The sequence below is a fragment of the Elgaria multicarinata genome, chromosome 5, assembly GCF_023053635.1.
Source record: "Elgaria multicarinata webbii isolate HBS135686 ecotype San Diego chromosome 5, rElgMul1.1.pri, whole genome shotgun sequence".
NCBI classification, from domain to species: domain Eukaryota; kingdom Metazoa; phylum Chordata; class Lepidosauria; order Squamata; family Anguidae; genus Elgaria; species Elgaria multicarinata.
This window is the reverse complement of record NC_086175.1, coordinates 58,439,884-58,459,018: the sequence shown is the minus strand read 5'-3', so window position 1 is coordinate 58,459,018 and position 19,135 is coordinate 58,439,884. Positions and strand designations below refer to the sequence as shown.

The following is a 19,135-nucleotide window of genomic DNA, read 5'->3' as shown; positions in this document are numbered from 1 at the left end:
CTTACAACATACATATGATAATTTATAGTAACGTGTTAAAATTGTTCTTCTTAGAAATTGTATAGAAGAGAAATTAATCCACCATTTAAACCTGCAACTGGGAGACCTGAAGACACATTTTATTTTGATCCTGAATTTACTGCAAAAACTCCAAAAGGTAAGATATATTTACTGATTCCAAGAGGTCTTAGAAAGTTAAGATTCATTCTTAAGCATATGCATGATTTTTTAAACTTTCATCTATGCACTAAATAAAGTAATTTTTCTACTGTGTTCACAGTTCTTGTGCATTAGAAATACACAAACAACCTTGGTTTTGTGTTACTCCCATGGTTTTGTATTATCTGACAAATATTTGGCTTAGATAAGATTGTCTGGAGAGGCTGTCTTCTGCTGCTTGCATTTGGTTGGAGAATATATATATATGTGTGTGTCAGTAACAGCCTCTTCAGTTACTGAGCCTAAGTTTTTGAACTCCCTTCCCAGGAAGGCTCATCTTGCTTCCTTGCTGTTAGCCTTCCAACTGGATGTTCCATCAGGCATTTAAACAGTTAACTGGCTAAAACTTTAATCAATCAAGTTCTAATTTTTTGTGGACCACCCAGGGAGCTTCAGCTATTGGGCAGTATAGAAATTCAGTAAAGAAACAAACAAATAAATAAATCCCCTTGTTTTTACTTGATCTTTGTTTTATTGAGATTAACATTTGTGTTTTATTGTGTGAACTGCTTTGAACATTTTTATGGAATATTTCTAAATAAATGTTTCTTTTCTTTTGCTAGATTCACCTGGTATTCCACCTAGTGCTAACGCTCACCAACTTTTTCGGGGCTTCAGTTTTGTAGCTATTGCATCAGATGATGAAAGTCAAGCAATGCAGACTTCTGTGGGGCACTCAATTGTTCAGGTGAATGTTCTTAATGAAGAACTATTTATTTTGGTTGGTATGCAGACAACTGGAAGCAGATCAGATATTGGGCTAAATCCAACATTGCACAACTGGACATCTGCTTGTGCAATGGGATTTTCCCTTCCCCAAATCCTCTCTGCAGCCCTCACTCCAGAGAGCTCCCAAAATCTGCCCCAGGGATTCCCCCAATCCTTTGGAGCAGATTTTGCAGAGTGTGTGAGGGTTTGCAGGGGTGAAGGAAAATATGATCCAGTATCTGTTCAGTTGGCAAAAGAACACCATTGAACACAACCCATTGCTTGTGTAGTTTTTGCCTGTTGATGCACAAGCTATATCCAAACATAGGTAACTAAAATGTATCTTGTACAAGGATTTCCAGGCTGGAAAAGATGTGTAAATTAGTTTGGAAAATACTATTTTTCCAAAGTTTAATATTAAGAGTTGTGCAGATCACTTGTTCTACTGGTAAACATTTGCTCTTTAATATGAAGAGCTAAAAGAATTCATTAACTGATCATATTATTTTGGTAGCAGTTGCACAGGAACAGTATTCAGTTTGCTGATGGATATGAAGTCAAACAAGACATAGGAGTTGGCTCCTATTCAGTTTGCAAGAGATGTATACATAAAGCAACAAATATGGAATATGCAGTAAAGGTAACTATTTTCTTACCTCATCAGAAATATTAGCATATCCTCAGTGCTGTGAGGTTGTTGGGTAGGGCTTATAATTTTATTTGGTTTAGGAAGGTTGAAGAGTGTATTGAGAGCCATGAGACCAGGTGAGGAAGACTGTTACGAGCTTGTGGTGGGAGGAGGCTTCCTCAGCTGAAAGAGTTGGAGACGGTGGGGAAGCAGAAAGCTACAAAGTAGCTTAGTGAAACAAAGTACTATAAGCTTAGAAGGAAGCTGGTTTTAAAGCTGTCTCTCTCAACCAAAAGGCTGCTTAAATCTCTCCCCGGAAAGATTTAAAATTGTTGTTGTAGGTTCAAAACAACCATGATATTTGGAAAACATAAATTATTAATATAGTTATTGATTCACATATGTTGGTTCATTTAGATTATAGACAAGAGTAAGAGAGACCCCACAGAGGAAATAGAAATCCTGCTACGATATGGACAGCATCCAAATATTATTACTCTCAAAGATGTGAGTAGATTTTATCAATATTGTTACTGTAATTCAGCTATAAATATCAGCGTCATGCTTTCAACATGTACAATATTTATTTCTCACGATTCCACAAATCTATTCACCGGGTCACCCTGTTCAGCATACCTAGCACAAAGATCTAGTCCCCTTACTATCAGTGAATTGCAGAGAATTTGAATTGCAGAAAATTTCGGGGAAGGATAGGGTGATCTCTTATTGTTGGCTTTTTATTTATTTATTTATTTATTTATTTATTACATTTTTATACCGCCCAATAGCCGAAGCTCTCTGGGCGGTTCACAAAAATTAAAACCACAATAAAACACCCAACAGGTTAAAACACAATTACGAAATACAGTATAAAAAGCGCAACCAGGATAAAACCACACAGCAAAGTTGATATAAGATTAAAATACAGAGTTAAAACAGTAAAATTTAAATTTAAGTTAAAATTAAGTGTTAAAATACTCAGTGAATAAAAAGTTCTTCAGCTGGCGACGAAAGGAGTACAATGTAGGCACCAGGCGGACCTCTCTGGGGAGCTCATTCCACAACCGGGGTGCCACAGCGGAGAAAGCCCTTTTTGTAGAAGATCCAGCACCCAAGTTTTCTGCAAGTCATTTACATATAATAACATACAACAATATTTGTGCATTTATCTTTATATTCAATTCCCATGCTGTTGCTTACACTAAATTGAAGATCTTTAAAAGTTTTACTCAAGACCTCTTGTACATGAACTAGAAATGCTTTCTGTAGTATGACATGACTGACTATTTAAACGATTCATTACTTTTCAGGTGTATGATGACGGGAAATATGTGTACTTGGTAACGGAACTTATGAAAGGAGGGGAGCTGTTGGACAAAATCCTTAGACAAAAATTTTTTTCAGAAAGAGAAGCAAGTGCTGTCCTATTAACAATAACAAAAACAGTTGAATACCTTCATGCACAAGGAGTAAGTCTGCTTTCTTGAGTTCATTTTTAAATGCATTAAGTTAATGGCTCAGTTTGGACAACACATTAGTCAGTGCAGTGTGAAAATTCCACTCAGCAGTTGAGTTTTTAAGGGATACTCCCCACACAACATGTTCTAACTCCACCGTTGTGTGACTGTGGGCTACCGTGGAGTTGAGTAAAATCCATCGCAATGTTTGATTGACCATTCCTCCACTTTCTCTCCTCCCCCGGTCCTCCCAATGGTATCCCATCAACCATTACTGGGGGGGAAAAGGGGGGGAAACAATCTCGGCAGCTCTCCTAGAGTGGCACTCACTCCTTTCGCTGCTCTTGCCAGAGAACTATGTACCCAATGGGAAAAGTCAACGCAACGGAGAACTCCAAAGAGCCCACCACACAACATGCAACACAACCATTGTGCAGGAACTCTCCTCTGCACAGTGTGGATATTCTGCGTGAATTTTTTTTTTTTAACTCCACCATTGTAAGAAATTTTTCCACCAGACAACACATTTCTCAACGGTGGTGTAACAACTCCACCATAGAGTTCTAAAACCACCGTTGACTTACGTGTTGTCCGAACTAAGCCACTATATATTTCTGTCATAATAGATGTGTTCTTCCATTGTACAAGTGTTTTAACTTTATTCAAACTTTTTTCAAGTCAGTTGTTTTTAAATGGATATTGTCTGTTTTTGTTTGTATTCTATGCTTTTGATGGTTTTAAATTTTGTATATACATATATTTTAATGTTCACTGTTTTTAACTTTTGTAAACTGCCCAGAGAGCTTCGGCTATGGGGCAGCATATAGATGATGATGATGATGATGATGATGATGGTAATAATAATAAATAGAAATTTCCACAGAATAGTGCCAATTTACATAATAAAATCTCAGCATTAGTTATTGCTACTATATGGAGCTCCTGCCATGGGAAAGCAGTTTTCAGCATCAATTCTACTGCCACTGAGAATGAAGGAAGATGAAAGGGCAAAGATGGAACAATAGAAAGTAGAAGCTAGGCTGACAATGAGCTAAGATGGAAAACATGAGTACATTAACTTAAAAATGAATGCTCATATTCAGCATGTGCAGAATTTGAATATGGGACCCAAGACGTAAAATTAATTCATTGAGCATAGCCAAAATGAAGTCTATATTGGAAACATCCTTTTATATCCTTATCAATGTCTGCGGTGTAGAAAAATGAAAGACATATTCCATATTTTAAATAGGAACCATAGTTATGTTTGTTTTTTGGTTTAGGTTGTACACAGAGATTTGAAGCCTAGCAATATCCTTTATGTTGATGAATCGGGCAATCCAGAATCAATTCGAATCTGTGATTTTGGATTTGCAAAGCAGCTAAGAGCAGAAAATGGCCTTCTAATGACTCCTTGTTACACAGCGAACTTTGTTGCTCCTGAGGTAAATATCAGGTTCTTCTTTGGTGTGGAGGAGAGAGCATGTAATCCTGTGATTCTTTAAACCCAGCTGAGGTAACTCATTAGACCCACATATAGGACTGTACGTGTACTGGCCAACCACAGAGCTTTCAGCGTTCTAGAAAAAAAATGATGTATTTCTGTTCCTTCCTTTTAAGAATGTTGAGATTATTATCAAGCACAAAGTGATGGGGCAAGTGACTTTCTGCTCTGTTCTCCTTCAGTGCCCTTCGGTGCAGAAACAGGGAAGCTCTCTTTTAAATGTTGGGTGAATTTATATAGACTGTTTTCCCTTTTATTCCCTTTTTGTGTGGTTCTGTGTTGATGCTGTCTTCCAGGGCTTTGAATGACTTTTTCCTGTTGCTTTTTTCTTTCTGTGCTCCTATGCTGGCACTGAGTTTTAAACATTATTTGATCAGCAGTGGGCCCTGTCCTTAATTCGGTAAAGTAACATATTTAATAATACATACATTTTTTTCTTAAATACATAAGGGGGAAAGTCCCACTGCTTCAGTTCTTCAATTTTTAAGGTAGTAGTAATATTTACAATCAAAGTAATTGATTTTTTTCTGTGGCAGCTAACAAGCAATTTGCTTTCCATAGGTTTTAAAAAGACAAGGCTATGATGCTGCATGTGACATATGGAGTCTTGGTGTTCTTCTCTATACAATGCTGACTGGGTATGTATGTTAAATTAACACTTAATTTTAACTTAAATTTAAATTTTACTGTTCTAACTCTTAATCTTATATCAATTTTTGCTACGTGGTTTTATCCTGGTTGTGCTTTTTATACTGTATTTTGTATTTGTGTTTTTAACCTGTTGGTTGTTTTATTATGGTCTTAATTTTTGTGAACTGCCCAGAGAGCTTCGGCTATTGGGTTGTATAAAAATTTAATAAATAAATAAATATATACTAATTTTTGTAAACTGCCCAGAGAGCTTTGGCTATTGGGCGGTATAAAAATGTAATAAATATATAAATACTAAGTTGCAAAATTTTAATTTATAAAAGTGGCTTAGAGGTTCTTATATATTTTTTTCTCTGTAGCATTTCAGGCCCCATGTGAGTTTTCTCTTAGAGCAAGCATCATCCTCTCTCTACGTGCTGTTAATATCGGCTTGTGTTCTCTTGCCTTCTATTACCCTGTTCTGCTATGCTTCCTTTTCTTGCACCTTCCACATCCCAACCATTTAAACATGTGCACATGCATACATACCTCTCCTCATCATCACCAGTACCCATGTACCTGAGAAATATTTTCATGATTAAGGTTCAGTAGTTGTCTCCCTGCTAGCTTTCTCATATTGCTTATCAGTGACATTAGCTTGGAGAATGATCTCCATTCAGAGTTATACAAGTAATTCATACTAGCTGTTTTTCTTTCCTTATCAGGATAAAGGTAGGGCAGGCATACAATAGGCCAATTACAACATATTACCCATTCTCATCCAAAATGTCATACGCATAATGAATGCCTCCTTCATCGGTTGTAGCAGCAGCATGTGAGTTCCTTCCCTTTGGTGACTTCCCATGCTGCTGAGGCAATGTTGGGAACCCCAGAAATACATGGGAAAACTGAATCACACTGAATAGTGGAAGGGTTTATTTAAGTCTCAGGCTCATTCCTACTGTTGTTCCATTGATGTACTTGCTGGCAGGTATTGAATCACTGGGTTCTTGATGACTTGATCAGTTAAACATATTAAAGTCATAGTTTCTGTGGTGTGGATAGATAGGTTATCTCCTCAATCTATCTTTCCTACAGCTTTTTAAAATAATTATTGTGGAATAAAAACAAAGATCATATGAATGAGTCCTGTACCAAGTACCCCTAAAACAGCTTCTTACTTTGTACTAAAAATCTTCATTGGGATCACAGAAAATATATACCTACCATTAATCATCAGCTTTAAAAAGCTATGTGGCTCTAGCTAACTTGCAAAATAGCAGCTTTTGGTTCATTCCAATGCTGTGCAAGTTTCAATATTGCTACATAAAATGCATCTTATTCTGATTCACAAGACTCTGAAACTAGTGCTGCTGACTTCAGTCTCGTAGCAACAAGCTACTTCCTAACGCACATGTTTCCACTTTTCCTGTTTTCTGCAGTATGATTCATTGACCCCATTCAGAAGACACCTTAAACCATGGCTTTAACCACAAGGAATAAAGCAAAAAGCCTTATTCGTTGTGGTTAAAGCCATGGTTTAAGGTGTCTTCTGAACACAGGTTGGCTTTCTGGCTTAACCACTGTGGTTAAAGCATGGTTTAAGGTGTCTTCTGAACGGGCCCATAGTGTTAAAATAATTACTATCTTAGTGTCATTGCCTCTTGCAGTAGTTGAAACCGCAAGGAATTTCAAATAATACTTTACTAATATTTGTGATTAATTAGCTACACTCCCTTTGCAAATGGTCCTGATGATACTCCAGAGGAAATTTTGGCACGAATAGGAAGTGGGAAGTTCTCTCTCAGTGGTGGATACTGGAATTCTGTTTCGGATACAGCAAAGGTAAATACATTTTAATTTTTCCCCATTGTATGTTAGATATGTTTTTGTATAATGTCTCATGACACCTTGAGGACTGGTCAAAGACTCACTGTTTAACCAATGAGACTTCATCATTATCATGCAGATAAATAAAAGTTGAGTATTAAAGTGCTTCCATAATAAAAAACAAACAAGGAAAGGTAAGCACTCCATGCATTTGAAAGCACAGCTTAATTGGCTAAATCAGCCAGTGTACGTGCCATGAATCACTCAGTGACAAATGGTCTTGATCTGCTGGCCTGAAGCAGCTTTTGAAATCATCCTTTAATATACTGAGAAAGCAGGTTTGGAAACTCAGCGTCAAAAAGGCTTGCCTCCACCTTAATACTACAAGCCGCCAGGCAGGATTTCTGTTTGAGATTTTAGAAATTTATTCTGCAGAGGTGCAGGGAACGCTTATCAGATTTGCAGATGACACAAAATTGGGTGGGATAGCTAATACCCTGGAAGACAGAAGCAAACTTCAAAGTGATCTTGATAGGCTGGAGTGCTGGGCTGAAAACAACAGAATGAAATTTAATAGGGATAAATGCCAAGTTCTACATTTAGGAAATAGAAACCAAATGCACAGTTACAAGATAGGGATACTTGGCTCAGCAATACTACAAACGAGAAGGATCTTGGAATTGTTGTAGATCACAAGCTGAATATGAGCCAACAGTGTGATATGGCTGCAAGAAAGGCAAATGCTATTTTGGGCTGCATTAGTATAGCTTCCAAATCATGTGAGGTACTGGTTCCTCTCTATTTGGCCCTGGTTAGGCCTCATCTAGAGTATTGTGTCCAGTTCTGGGCTCCACAATTCAAGAAGGACGCAGACAAGCTGGAGCGTGTTCAGAGGAGGGTAACCAGGATGATCAGGGGTCTGGAAACAAAGCCCTATGAAGAGAGACTGAAAGAACTGGGCATGTTTAGCCTAGAGAAGAGAAGATTGAGGGGAGACATGATAGCACTCTTCAAATACTTAAAAGGTTGTCACACAGAGGAGGACCAGGATCTCTTCTCAATCCTACCAGAGTGCAGGACACGGAATAATGGGCTCAAGTTAAAGGAAGTCAGATTCCAGCTGGACATCAGGAAAAACTTCCTGACTGTTAGAGCAGTACGACAATGGAATCAGTTACCTATGGAGGTTGTGGGCTCTCCCACACTAGAGGCCTTCAAGAGGCAGCTGGACAACCATCTGTCAGGGATGCTTTAGGGTGGATTCCTGCATTGCGCAGGGGGTTGGACTCGATGGCCTTGTAGGCCCCTTCCAACTCTGCTATTCTATGATTCTATGAATTTCAAGCTGTTCCAATTCTGTTGATCCCCAAATTTCTGTCTTGCATGATAAGTGGAAATAGAGGCCTACTACAAAATAAGAGCCCTACTGCAAAATTTGAGAGACATTATGATCCAGTTCGCACATAATGGGAAATTGTGGATTAATTAACCAACAAATTACCAATATTGAGCAGGAGTAAGTGAGCATGCTGCCTCTGTCCTGCGCCTCACTTCCACTTTCAATTAACAACCTATAATCACCTTGTCCATGGGTGATGTCCAAACCTGGACACTCTGGGTTGTTTAGGAGTGAAACTCATGATTTGCTGTAGGGTTAACGCTGGAGTGTTTCACCCTTAAACAACATAGGGGCTGTTCAGACAATACCCTAAGAAATGGTTAGGCCAATAACCCTTTTGCAGAAAATGGTTAGTGAGTGTGTTTAAACCATGATTATGTAGCCATCCTGGTTAGGAATGGTTCATACGACATGCTAAGACATGGTTCATATGACACGCTAAGCCATAATGTTTAGCTCAAAATGTTTAATCACTGTGGTTTAGCGTGTCATCTGAACAGGGTCCCAGAGTGACAAGTTTGGACAGTACACTAACAACCTACGAACAGGGTGATAATAGGTTATGCTGAAGTGTGCTGGAGTGGAGACAGCTCACTCACTCCCACTTGATATCTGCAACTTGTGGGTTAATTAACTCACAATTGCCCATTATGTCTGAACTGGTCCATTAAATTTCATAGGAGATAATGCAAGGTTTTCCCTAGAACCTTTAGAAAAAGTTGATATTTGGCATGTACATTTTGTTAATGCTGAAAGTTCCATTTTTAAAAACTGGTATTCACATAAAGAAGCTGCTTATTTAAATGGGAGAAAGAATTTGAACTACAATAAGGTCAGAGTTATGGGACTTGCAAAACTTGCCCTAGATACTAGTATCGAAGTGGTTTGTTTGTGTGTTGGGCGGGGGGGGAGATAGTTCTGCAAAAAATGGCAGGGATGGAGACCATGGTGTAGATGCCCATCCATAACTCATTCCCTGCAAAATGTTCTCTTCCTCGTCGCTCTTTGTTTACTTTTTTTGTTCTCTTCTCCTCCCCAAAAATACATTCTCGAGATTTGGGGAATGTGGTGGGCTTCTCGCTGTCATTGCCAGAGGAATGGTCTACAGCTGAATAGGAGTTAAAGGAGAGAGCTGATGCCAGGATGAAGAAGTGAGGCAGGAGATAGGTGCAAGGTCTGATGTCTTATTCACAGAGGTGAAAAAAATGGGGTGAGGAGTATGTAGGGGCAAAGTGAAAGAAAGGACAAAACCAACCGGAACCAGAAGTTGGGACTCTCAGTCACCCAACTATTTTTTGTGCACATTCCACCTGTCGGGTGGGCATATCACTAGTTTTACATAGACACAGATTAAATTCCAAAAGGGATTACTTATTTCCTTAAAATGTTAGAGAGTCTAAGTCAGAGGTAGGCAACTTTTGGCCCTCCAGATGTTTTGAACTACAGCTCCCACCATTCCTCACCATTGGCTATGTTGGCTATGGCTGATGTGAGTTGTAGGCCAAAACATCTGGAGGGCCACACGTTGCCCAATCCTGTTCTGAGCAATGCCTACAAATTACTATGAAAGCTATTTCTCCAGAACACTAGAATGTTGCCCAGTTATTTTTATTTATTATTTTAATCATCCTTTGAAAATTATTGGTCCCGTTTCTTGACAGCTGACTACAATCCTTGTAATATTTGAATATATCTCAAAATATGAATAATTTGAAACACTTTCTGATGTTTATGTAAAGATTGTGGGCATGATCAAACAATTATTACTTAATTTAATCCCTGGTGCATGCTGGCTACCATTTCCCTAATTACTCACCCAGATGTGGCTTGTGTCATCCTAATATGGGCAGCGTGGCTTGTTTGAGGGGGAAACAATCCTCAAATAACCCATAGCTTTTCGGTCGGTTATTTCAGGGTTGTTTCCAGCTCATAGAAGCTATGCTACCCAGATTCGGACAACACAACAAACTGCAGCTAGGCGGGTAATTATGCAAATTGCACCTGGCATATGGCGTGGCTTATTTAGGCTGCAATGATCATCTGAAACCAAGTCAAACTGTGTTTGTTCAATTTAATTTAATTTTTTGTTCACAGGATTTGGTTTCAAAAATGCTTCATGTTGACCCTCATCAGAGGCTAACAGCTGCCCTGGTCCTCAGACATCCATGGATTGTTCACTGTGACCAACTGCCTCAGTACCAACTAAACAGGCAAGATGCTCCACATCTTGTGAAGGTAATTAAATATTTGTATAAATGCTTTTGAAGCTCAATAGCTGAAGCTCTCTGGGTGGTTCACACAAATTAAAAACCATTCAAAATATAAAACAAACTATAAAAACATGATATAAAATACAATATAAAAACACAACCAGGATAAAACCAGCAGCAGTGCAGAAACACAATTTTAAAATACAAATTTAAAACAGCAAAGTTAAAATCAAATTTATAAACTGTTAAAATACTGAGAGAATAAAAAGGTCTTCACCTGACATCTGAAAGAATATAGTGTAGGTGCCAGGCGAACCTCTTTAGGGAGCTCATTCCACAGCCGGGGTGCCACAGCAGAGAAGGCCCTTCTCCTGGTAGCCACCAGCCTCACTTCATTTGGGAGTGTCTCACAGAGAAGGACTCCTGAGGATGACCTTAGGGTCCGGGCAGGTACATATGGGAGAAGGCGTTCCTTCAGATAGCCTGGCCCCAAGCCGTTTAGGGCTTTAAATCTTAATACCAGCACTTTGAATTGGGCCCAGACCTGGACTGGCAGCCAATGAAGCTGGAAGAGGACTGGCGTGATGTGATCTCGTTGGCCAGTCCCTGTTGATAAACGTGCTGCCCTGTTTTGTACTAGTTGAAGTTTCTGGACTGTTTTCAAAGGCAGCCCCACATATAACTAGAGAAATGTTGCAATTTAGACATATAATTAGGTTTGCTATGTGCAGAATAATGAGCTTACACATTATTAAAAAACATTGCTTGTTTAAAATCAAAATAATCATAGCCATTTATTCATATATATTTATATTTTCTTCATTGCATGTTTATGTAACAAAGCTTTCTGGGTGTGTCATAAAAATTAAATGTAGGATTGTATTGGTGATAGTCACATGACAATTTTTTTTTAAACCCCTTTTATTTTTAGGGTGCCATGGCTGCTACATACTCAGCATTGAATCGCAATCAGTCACCAGTTTTAGAGCCAGTGGGCCGTTCTACCCTTGCTCAACGAAGAGGTGTCAAAAAAATTACCTCAACTGCCCTGTGAAGTGACCTCAGCTGAAACATTTGGTACCATAATAAGATGATAGCACAAATCATGGCAACAGTTAGCACATATCCAAGATACTTGCAAGCACACTGTTCCAGCTGGTACCTATTATACTGCTGCTCCTGCTTTCATCTTTACTTCCTTTAAACTTATTGATGGAAAAACATTGCCCTTCAGATGAAATAAAAGTGGAATCAATGGAAAATGAACTATTCATGGAGATAATGTAGAATTATGAACACCTCTTCTGTCACATCAAATACACTGAATAAAGCACTCTGCACCATATAGCATTATTTTTATAGGGAATGGTTCTTCTCCCTTTAAAATATTCTTCATTACATGTGTGGATGGACAGTTTATGTTAAGCACTTAGCTTAAACAATATGTTTATATTAGCACTGTATAATTTGTGCCATCCAGCATTTTATATGTTTTCTAAACTTTTCATAACAGTACACTTATGTACTGTTTCCTTTTACATGCCTTCTACTTAGACTAATTAAGTTGACAATTAAATCTGATTAAAATGGTTAATCAGTATGGTTGGACATCTCAGAAACAGTTTGACTGTTAAACAGCTATTGAATGTAAATCTGTGAATGTGTTTTTCCTTGCCTATGTCTCCTCACAGAAACATTGGGGCTGTTTGCATGACATGAGAGCCCACTGTGGGTTAATTTAATCCACAATGAGTCTGTGGTGTGCGCAGAGCATGGCCATCCACCATTTTGAGTATGCAATCCCCGCTCAGCGGTTATATCATGCAAACCTGGCAAGTGAGGGTTAAACAAATCTCACATAACTGGTGGTCTGTTTTAGGGTCATTTAGCCCTCGCATAACCCACACTTGTGGGGTCACATGATACAACAACCCCCAAGCAGGAGTTGGGTATGCAACTTAGTGCTCGCGGGTGCCACGGTTTATCCAAACCCAGTCATTGTTAGACATAGTGGGAAACTAGAGCTGTTAAAAGTTTTAATGGTATAATAGGTTTCTCACCATCACTCATCTGCAGTTGGTTCTGTACTGAAGCTAAAAAGTAATAATCTAGATATCTCCAGTACAGGAGTCATCTTTGGAATCCCTGGCAAAATAGTTTCTCTTCAGTTCACTTGTTTTTAGCTATAATTGGTTGTTCTTTTAACTTTGCTGCTTTAAGAATATGAGTCGCTCTTGCACAGTCTTAAACAGCAATAGGATAGGAAAATGTAATGTTTAAAACTAAAGCAGTGCATTGTCCAGTATGAGGATGCTAGCAAAAAATTTTATGAACGGGAAATTACTAATTGTGGGTCTGTTGCACTTGGGCTATTTTCAAATTCTAATCAGAACCAGAATAAATGTGCCCAATGTCTTCAACCTATTCTGCTGTCAGGACTGGGCTGTTTGATTGACATTGCTGGTCTGTAGAGTGGCATCCTTGTTGTTTGTAGTGTATAATAAGGATCTACAGCTGCAGTCCTAAACGCGCATACTAAAGAGTAAGGCCCATTTAACACAATGGAACTTACTTCTGAGCCTTGTTTTTATCATTTTCTTGGGAAAGAGGGGAAAGGTCTGTGTGCCCAACTTGTTAACAGTTTCATTTGTGTTGGGAGTCTTGTTTTCTGGGAAATATTGAAATTGTATTTACTGAGAAGTATGATGTACTGAAGAACAATATAATTTTGATGGATAATCCCAGAGTTCTGCCAAAGAAATTATTTTTTATGTAATAGTAATAATTCTCCCTTGTCTTGTATTTTTTTAATTTCTTGTATTATAATTTTGCCAATAACTTAGTCACAGTTCATTGAGTTAGAAAATGGAAGCAACATAGGCAAGATGTAGTCTTTTTTCCTCTCTTACCAAATGCTCACCTTCCCTTTGATCACTGACTCCCACTGACTTAGTCTTCCTCTTATTTCAGATTTATTTATAGTACTATCTACTGCTTCATGTTATGCTTTTTTCTTTCAGGCTCGTGCAATTCTTTTGGTTTTATTCTTTCAGGTGATCATAGTATTTATTTATAACTGGCGCTTAAAAAAAACCCACACACAGCTCACCACCACCCCTTTTGCTACAGTATGGTTTGCAATTATGCCTTTGCTTATATTTCCCTTAGAAACCACTATCTTAGCCACCCAGGGGCCTTTAATTTATTACTATTTCTTACTGTTAGTTAAATTTTGGTGTTCTGAAATTCGGGTTTCTTATCATGCTTGAAAATCTTTTAAAGTGAGTTTTCCACAGTTGTCTGCAGTGACAAATCCAAAATTGCTAATCTCCTAACTGTGACCTCAACTTAAAAGGGCAGCTGTGACTCATGGTGATAATTTCTCTGGCCATTTCACATTGATGTGGTAATAGTTCAATATCTGAGCAGTAAATATCTATTATTTCTTCATGTGATTTGGAGTATTCTGTGCAAAGAATGAAACATCCATATTTCCTTGGTTAGGTTTAAGGAGTTCGGTCTATATTTGACCCAAACATTTATTTTTCTCCATCTTCATTTTAACAAGAAGTTTTCAATAGATTATAATTTTATCTCTTTGATCCTTGATGAGCTTATAATATTCATCAACTAGCAGTTTATCAGCACAAATACCTCTGAAGCTTTAATGATGCCATTCACAGCTTATATAGGGAGATATAAAGAGGCAAGCTAAAAAGTTCAGCATTTTTTTAGAGGGAGGTCTTTTTTTTTATGAACACACAACTTCAAATCAACCAAGAGGAAGCAAGCATATCACTTCCTCTAAGGTTAACCTTATCCAGCGTTGTCATAATGGGCCAGTTGCATATGGAACATGGCTATCATACCTTAACTTCAGCAAGAATGCTGAAATTCTTGCAGCTGTTGAGGAAGGTTCAGTCATTTTTGCAAATAGTTTAAAATTCTCATTCTGGAGCAAGCTAAGATAGGCTATAGAGCCTTGTACCCTTGTTAATAAAGAGCAAGCAAAGATAAGTCTGGCATACTTAACATCTTAAACCTTGGACAAATGAACTGATGTCTTTTAATAAGCTACTGTTCCAACCTTATGTGATCTCAACTTTAGTAACGCATTTCATAATCACATAGGAAACTATTTTAGTCTGAAGTGTGAAATAAGATCTCTTTCAGGAATTGCTTCCTCATTGAAGGATTTTATTAGATGTTTTAAAGTACTAGTCCTTTTGCACTTGTACTCTTAGGTCTATCAGTAGCCATAATATTGCTTCTGTAGATAGAAAATTCTTCTTTTACATAAGACTGCTCTCAAAGAGACATGATTTAGTTTAAATTATTCCCTTAAGAATGTTATGTTTACAAAATAACTTTGCACAGTTGGATTCAAGCATATCCAGGCTTAGGTTCATTTGTGGCTTTGTGACAGCCAGTGTCTAGGCCAAAATCACTCAAGGTGCAATCCTAAACAAACTTACTAGGAAGTAAGCTCTGATGAACACAATGAGACTTATCTCTGAGTAAACATGCAGTGGGATTGCACTGTAAGTTTTGGAATTCCTCTTAGAGAGAACTTGCATCTGACTCTGGAAAAATACTGTGAATTCCTTCAGCCAAGTTTTCTTTATTGTATTTCCCTAGTTACTACTTATGCCCGTTTCCCATACACCAATATGAGCATTCCTTCCTCTGCTTGAACTCTGCTTTATAATATTCTTTTGCTTCTTAGTCAACATTCTGTAGCAATAATCTTGACTTGTTTCAAACAAGATATAGCTAAACTCCAGAGTTTACAAGTCTTTGCCCAGCTTTTCTTTGCTGTACAGTCATTTATTAATATGGAATGGAATTTTCAATGCTTCATTGGCACGGCTGGGGCATGGTGGGTTATTTAACCAATGATGAGCTGTGGCATGTGCATCTGTCGTTTTGAATACGATAACCCAGTCACTGTGGGTTATTTGAAGATTAAAAAAAACCTTGTGTAGCCTACTACTAATTGAGTGTTATGCAAGGCTGGTTTAACCTTCTAATAACTCACAGTGGCCAAGTTTGGATGAGACAGCGCATATTCAAAATAGTGGGCACACAGGTGCCTGTTATGCAATGTGGCTCATCATGGCTTATTAAACCCATGATAGCCCAATGTGTCATGTGAACTGGATCATTTAGTAACTTATTGTACAAGATTTTTATATGTGCAAGTGGCAAAATAGCAACACTGCTTCAATTTTGTTTTTGATCACTATAGGCAGTGATCAGGCAGCTTTGTTTTTACTTTCTATAAAAAAATCCCGTAATTAACCAAAACATAGTTACATTTATCACTCGGAAATTTTATTAGATATAGCGTGGTATATAAATCTTGTTTATAAACCAGTTCAGTTGGACTCCTTTTATACATGGATGTCTTCACAGCAGACCGGTTTTATTGTTGGAAGATATTTAAGTATAACGTCAGGAAATGTTTAGACTGCCTGAGTGCTTAAAAATGCTCTTTCCCCCACCAACATTCTTTGATGGGGTGGGGGAGCTTTATTAAATATTTAAACGGAGGTACTATAAAAGAAAGTACAACAAAATGTAATTCTGAATTGGAAAAAAAATTTTTTTTTCAGTGTCTGAAAGGAAAAGCAGCCACATTGCTTTGTCTTTGCTACATCTCCCCTTCTGTGGCCTGAAATATTATATTATACACATCAACAATGTGTATTACTGTAGAAAAAACCAAAATATTCAAATAAGTCATATTTGTAATTGAAACAGATTTTAAAAGTATATCACTTCAAAATAGATATCATGAGAAATGGTTAGAGAATAACTTCAAAATGTTTATGACTGCTGACTTATCCATAATTTCTGAAGCATATTTTGGAAATTAAGTTACTAGGGTAATATCCCACTTTTATTTAAGCCTTTAATTGGTCTTCACTTGCCCTTAGACAACCAGTTCATGTTCCCTGTGTATTTATAAGTATGCCTACTTAGATTTAGTCTTGGTACCTTTCAATCAGAAGACTTAATTATTAACATCTTTAATTTTCAGGACCCTGGGGCACTTTTACATAGAACTTTATAAGTTCTCATTTTCTTGTTCCCCACTACAAACAGGATAGTCAAAATTTATTGCCACCTATTAGCCAGAATTTTATCAGCCTAGGTTATCTCTGGTAATATGAAGCAACTCTCCAGGGCCAAACAAGCAACCCATAGCAAGATATCTGCAGCATCTCTCCTCAAATAATCATTGTACTGACTGATATGGGATGGTAGAGCTGGTTTTCAACATCCTGAAACACTGTTGTTCTGCTTTTCTTTCTATAAAACATGAAATGTGAGATAAACTGGAAAGGAAGAAAGGTTTAAGAATTGCAGTTAGATGGCTAGCAAAGCAAAATAAATGATCCGTTACATTTTCAACATCTGAGCAGAGGAAAACTGAGATTTGCTCCATTAACCCGTGTTAGTTTATCTAGTAAAGAGTAAAAAAAAGTGACATATTTAAAACTGATCTTTAAATACAGAATCTGGGCATAAGGAAGGAAATGTACTTAGGGTTTTTTTGTTATTGTAAATGTAGTAGATCAACTAAAGCACTGCTTTTTTGATAATGAAAAGGAAGGCTTTAAGGCATGTAAATCTTTGGTAAGCAGTAATGAATGGCTTTTAACTCATGGAAGTGATGTATATGATTAGCTTTATCTTGATACTTCTGACCTAATCAAAGGGAAAGTGCACTCATGAGGGATGTAATTATTTTACAGTTTTAGTGAAAGTTGTGGGGGGGAGGGTCTACTTAAGAGATTTTTTAAAGATATCAGAAAATATTTTTCTACAGTTCTGTACAATCATTCTTTATATTGACTTCCTCAGCATGGCATGCAAGTCTAGTCTAGGGTACAATAACAGAGCTTTGACTGTACTGTACCTTTAGAGTAGAAAATTAAAATAGCATCTGTCAGGTGCTTTTATTAGCATCATGGAACTGAAATGCTGGTAAAAAGGCTAAACAAACTGAATACTTTCACTTGTTTTATTGAGAGCTATGTATGTTTTTTAAAAATGCTGTATATGTGTAATCAGAATTGTTCCAGACATAACCACAGATGAGCCTGGAAAGATACTATTGCTTGTATCCTTGTCAAAAACAGGTTTTGTAGTCTTCAAAAGAAACTGAATTTATACAACAAATAAACTTTGAAAGATATTAAGGTGTGTTTATCAAGTTATTCTTTTCTCCTAAGTATATTGCTTAGTTTGTGCTGTTCCTAGATTGTTACAGTTTTGTAGCCTAAAAATCTACACATACTATAGGGATATTAACCGATGCAACTGGCCACCAAACCATGAATGTATCAGATTGTGCTGCAACTCATCATGGATTCAACTGCTAAGAAAATGACAGACAGATGCCATTCTCTCATCCCGTCATGGGGAAAACAAAATACAAATATACTGGTAATGTTTTGATAATAATTTTGTTCCACTCTAATACTGAACTCAAACTGACATTTTAAAAAATGGCAAACATGTTGTGCATGCACTGGTTGGCATGATATTTGAGGAGGGGTCTATGCTCAGCCTCACCATCATCCTCAAAGTAAGCTTACCAAGGGGCAGAAATGTGGACAGCAGCAGGAATGGCCAGCAACACAACACCAACTACTGGTACTCAGCCTAACTCTAAGAACAGTAGCCCTGGATGAGGCGGCAGCAATAGCTGCCATCTTAATTTCTCCATTGCATCCCTGGACCCCAACACACTATAAGTTTACTTGGATTTCCAAAAATCCCTTCACCAAAGAATCCAGTGCAAACGTAACAGTCATAGAATAACAGGAGAGGTCCTCTTATGGATCAGTAGCTGGTTAAAAAACAGAAAGCAGAGAGTAGGAATAAACAGTCAATTCTCCCAATGGAGGGAAGTAAATAGTGGGGTCCCACAGGGATTGGTATTGGGACCAATGCTTTTCAACTTGTTCATAAATGATCTGGAATTAAGAGTGAGCAGCGAAGTGGCCAAGTTTGCCACTTGATTCCCCCTTTCAACTTTCTTTTCACTAGTTTCCTCATTTTAGAAAAGTTTCCTCTTTTGAAGTCAAGTGTTGATTTCCTGGGCAATTTCCCACTTAAGTATATATTGAATCTGATAGCACTGTGGTCACTGTTACCGTTTGGTTCAACAGTATCTACATCTCGTATTAGGGCCTGAGCAGCACTATTTAGGATTAAGTCCAGGGTTGCCTCCTCTCTGGTCCGTTCCATGATCAACTGTTTAGGACATCAAGAAATTTAACCTCTTTGTCTTGCGCTCCTTTGATGGAAGGGAAGCGGGATAGAAATATATTTATTTAGTACGGGTAAGTCTCACTTTCCTTGTTAACAGCAGCAACCCTATACACTTAGTTGAGCATAAGCTGTTTTAAGTGGGAGTTCTTTTGGAGCAAACTACGGGTCTCAGGACCGGCGCTGTGAATTCACCATCTTAGGGCGTGATGCTCATGGATGTTGACACAGACATGCAGTGGATCGCTCGTAAGACCGTTGATGAGG

The 19,135-nt window shown here is 37.8% G+C and overlaps 1 protein-coding gene across 2 annotated transcripts in view; it reads left to right on the top strand.

Annotated features, from left to right (window-relative positions):
• Positions 1 to 17,789, top strand: part of RPS6KA3 (ribosomal protein S6 kinase A3) — a 60,104-nt gene extending 42,315 nt beyond the window's left edge. Inside the window, exons 13-22 of one of the 2 annotated variants that reach the window (XM_063126458.1) lie at positions 55 to 157; positions 783 to 907; positions 1,442 to 1,567; positions 1,973 to 2,062; positions 2,866 to 3,024; positions 4,296 to 4,457; positions 5,078 to 5,154; positions 6,874 to 6,991; positions 10,470 to 10,610; positions 11,517 to 17,789. In XM_063126458.1, the coding sequence (XP_062982528.1) occupies positions 55 to 157; positions 783 to 907; positions 1,442 to 1,567; positions 1,973 to 2,062; positions 2,866 to 3,024; positions 4,296 to 4,457; positions 5,078 to 5,154; positions 6,874 to 6,991; positions 10,470 to 10,610; positions 11,517 to 11,639 (1,224 nt within the window). In that variant the 3' untranslated portion in view covers positions 11,640 to 17,789. The remainder of the gene's footprint in view (positions 1 to 54; positions 158 to 782; positions 908 to 1,441; positions 1,568 to 1,972; positions 2,063 to 2,865; positions 3,025 to 4,295; positions 4,458 to 5,077; positions 5,155 to 6,873; positions 6,992 to 10,469; positions 10,611 to 11,516) is intronic. The other variant, XM_063126459.1, reaches the window with a different exon arrangement.
• The last annotated feature ends 1,346 nt before the right edge of the window (positions 17,790 to 19,135 follow it).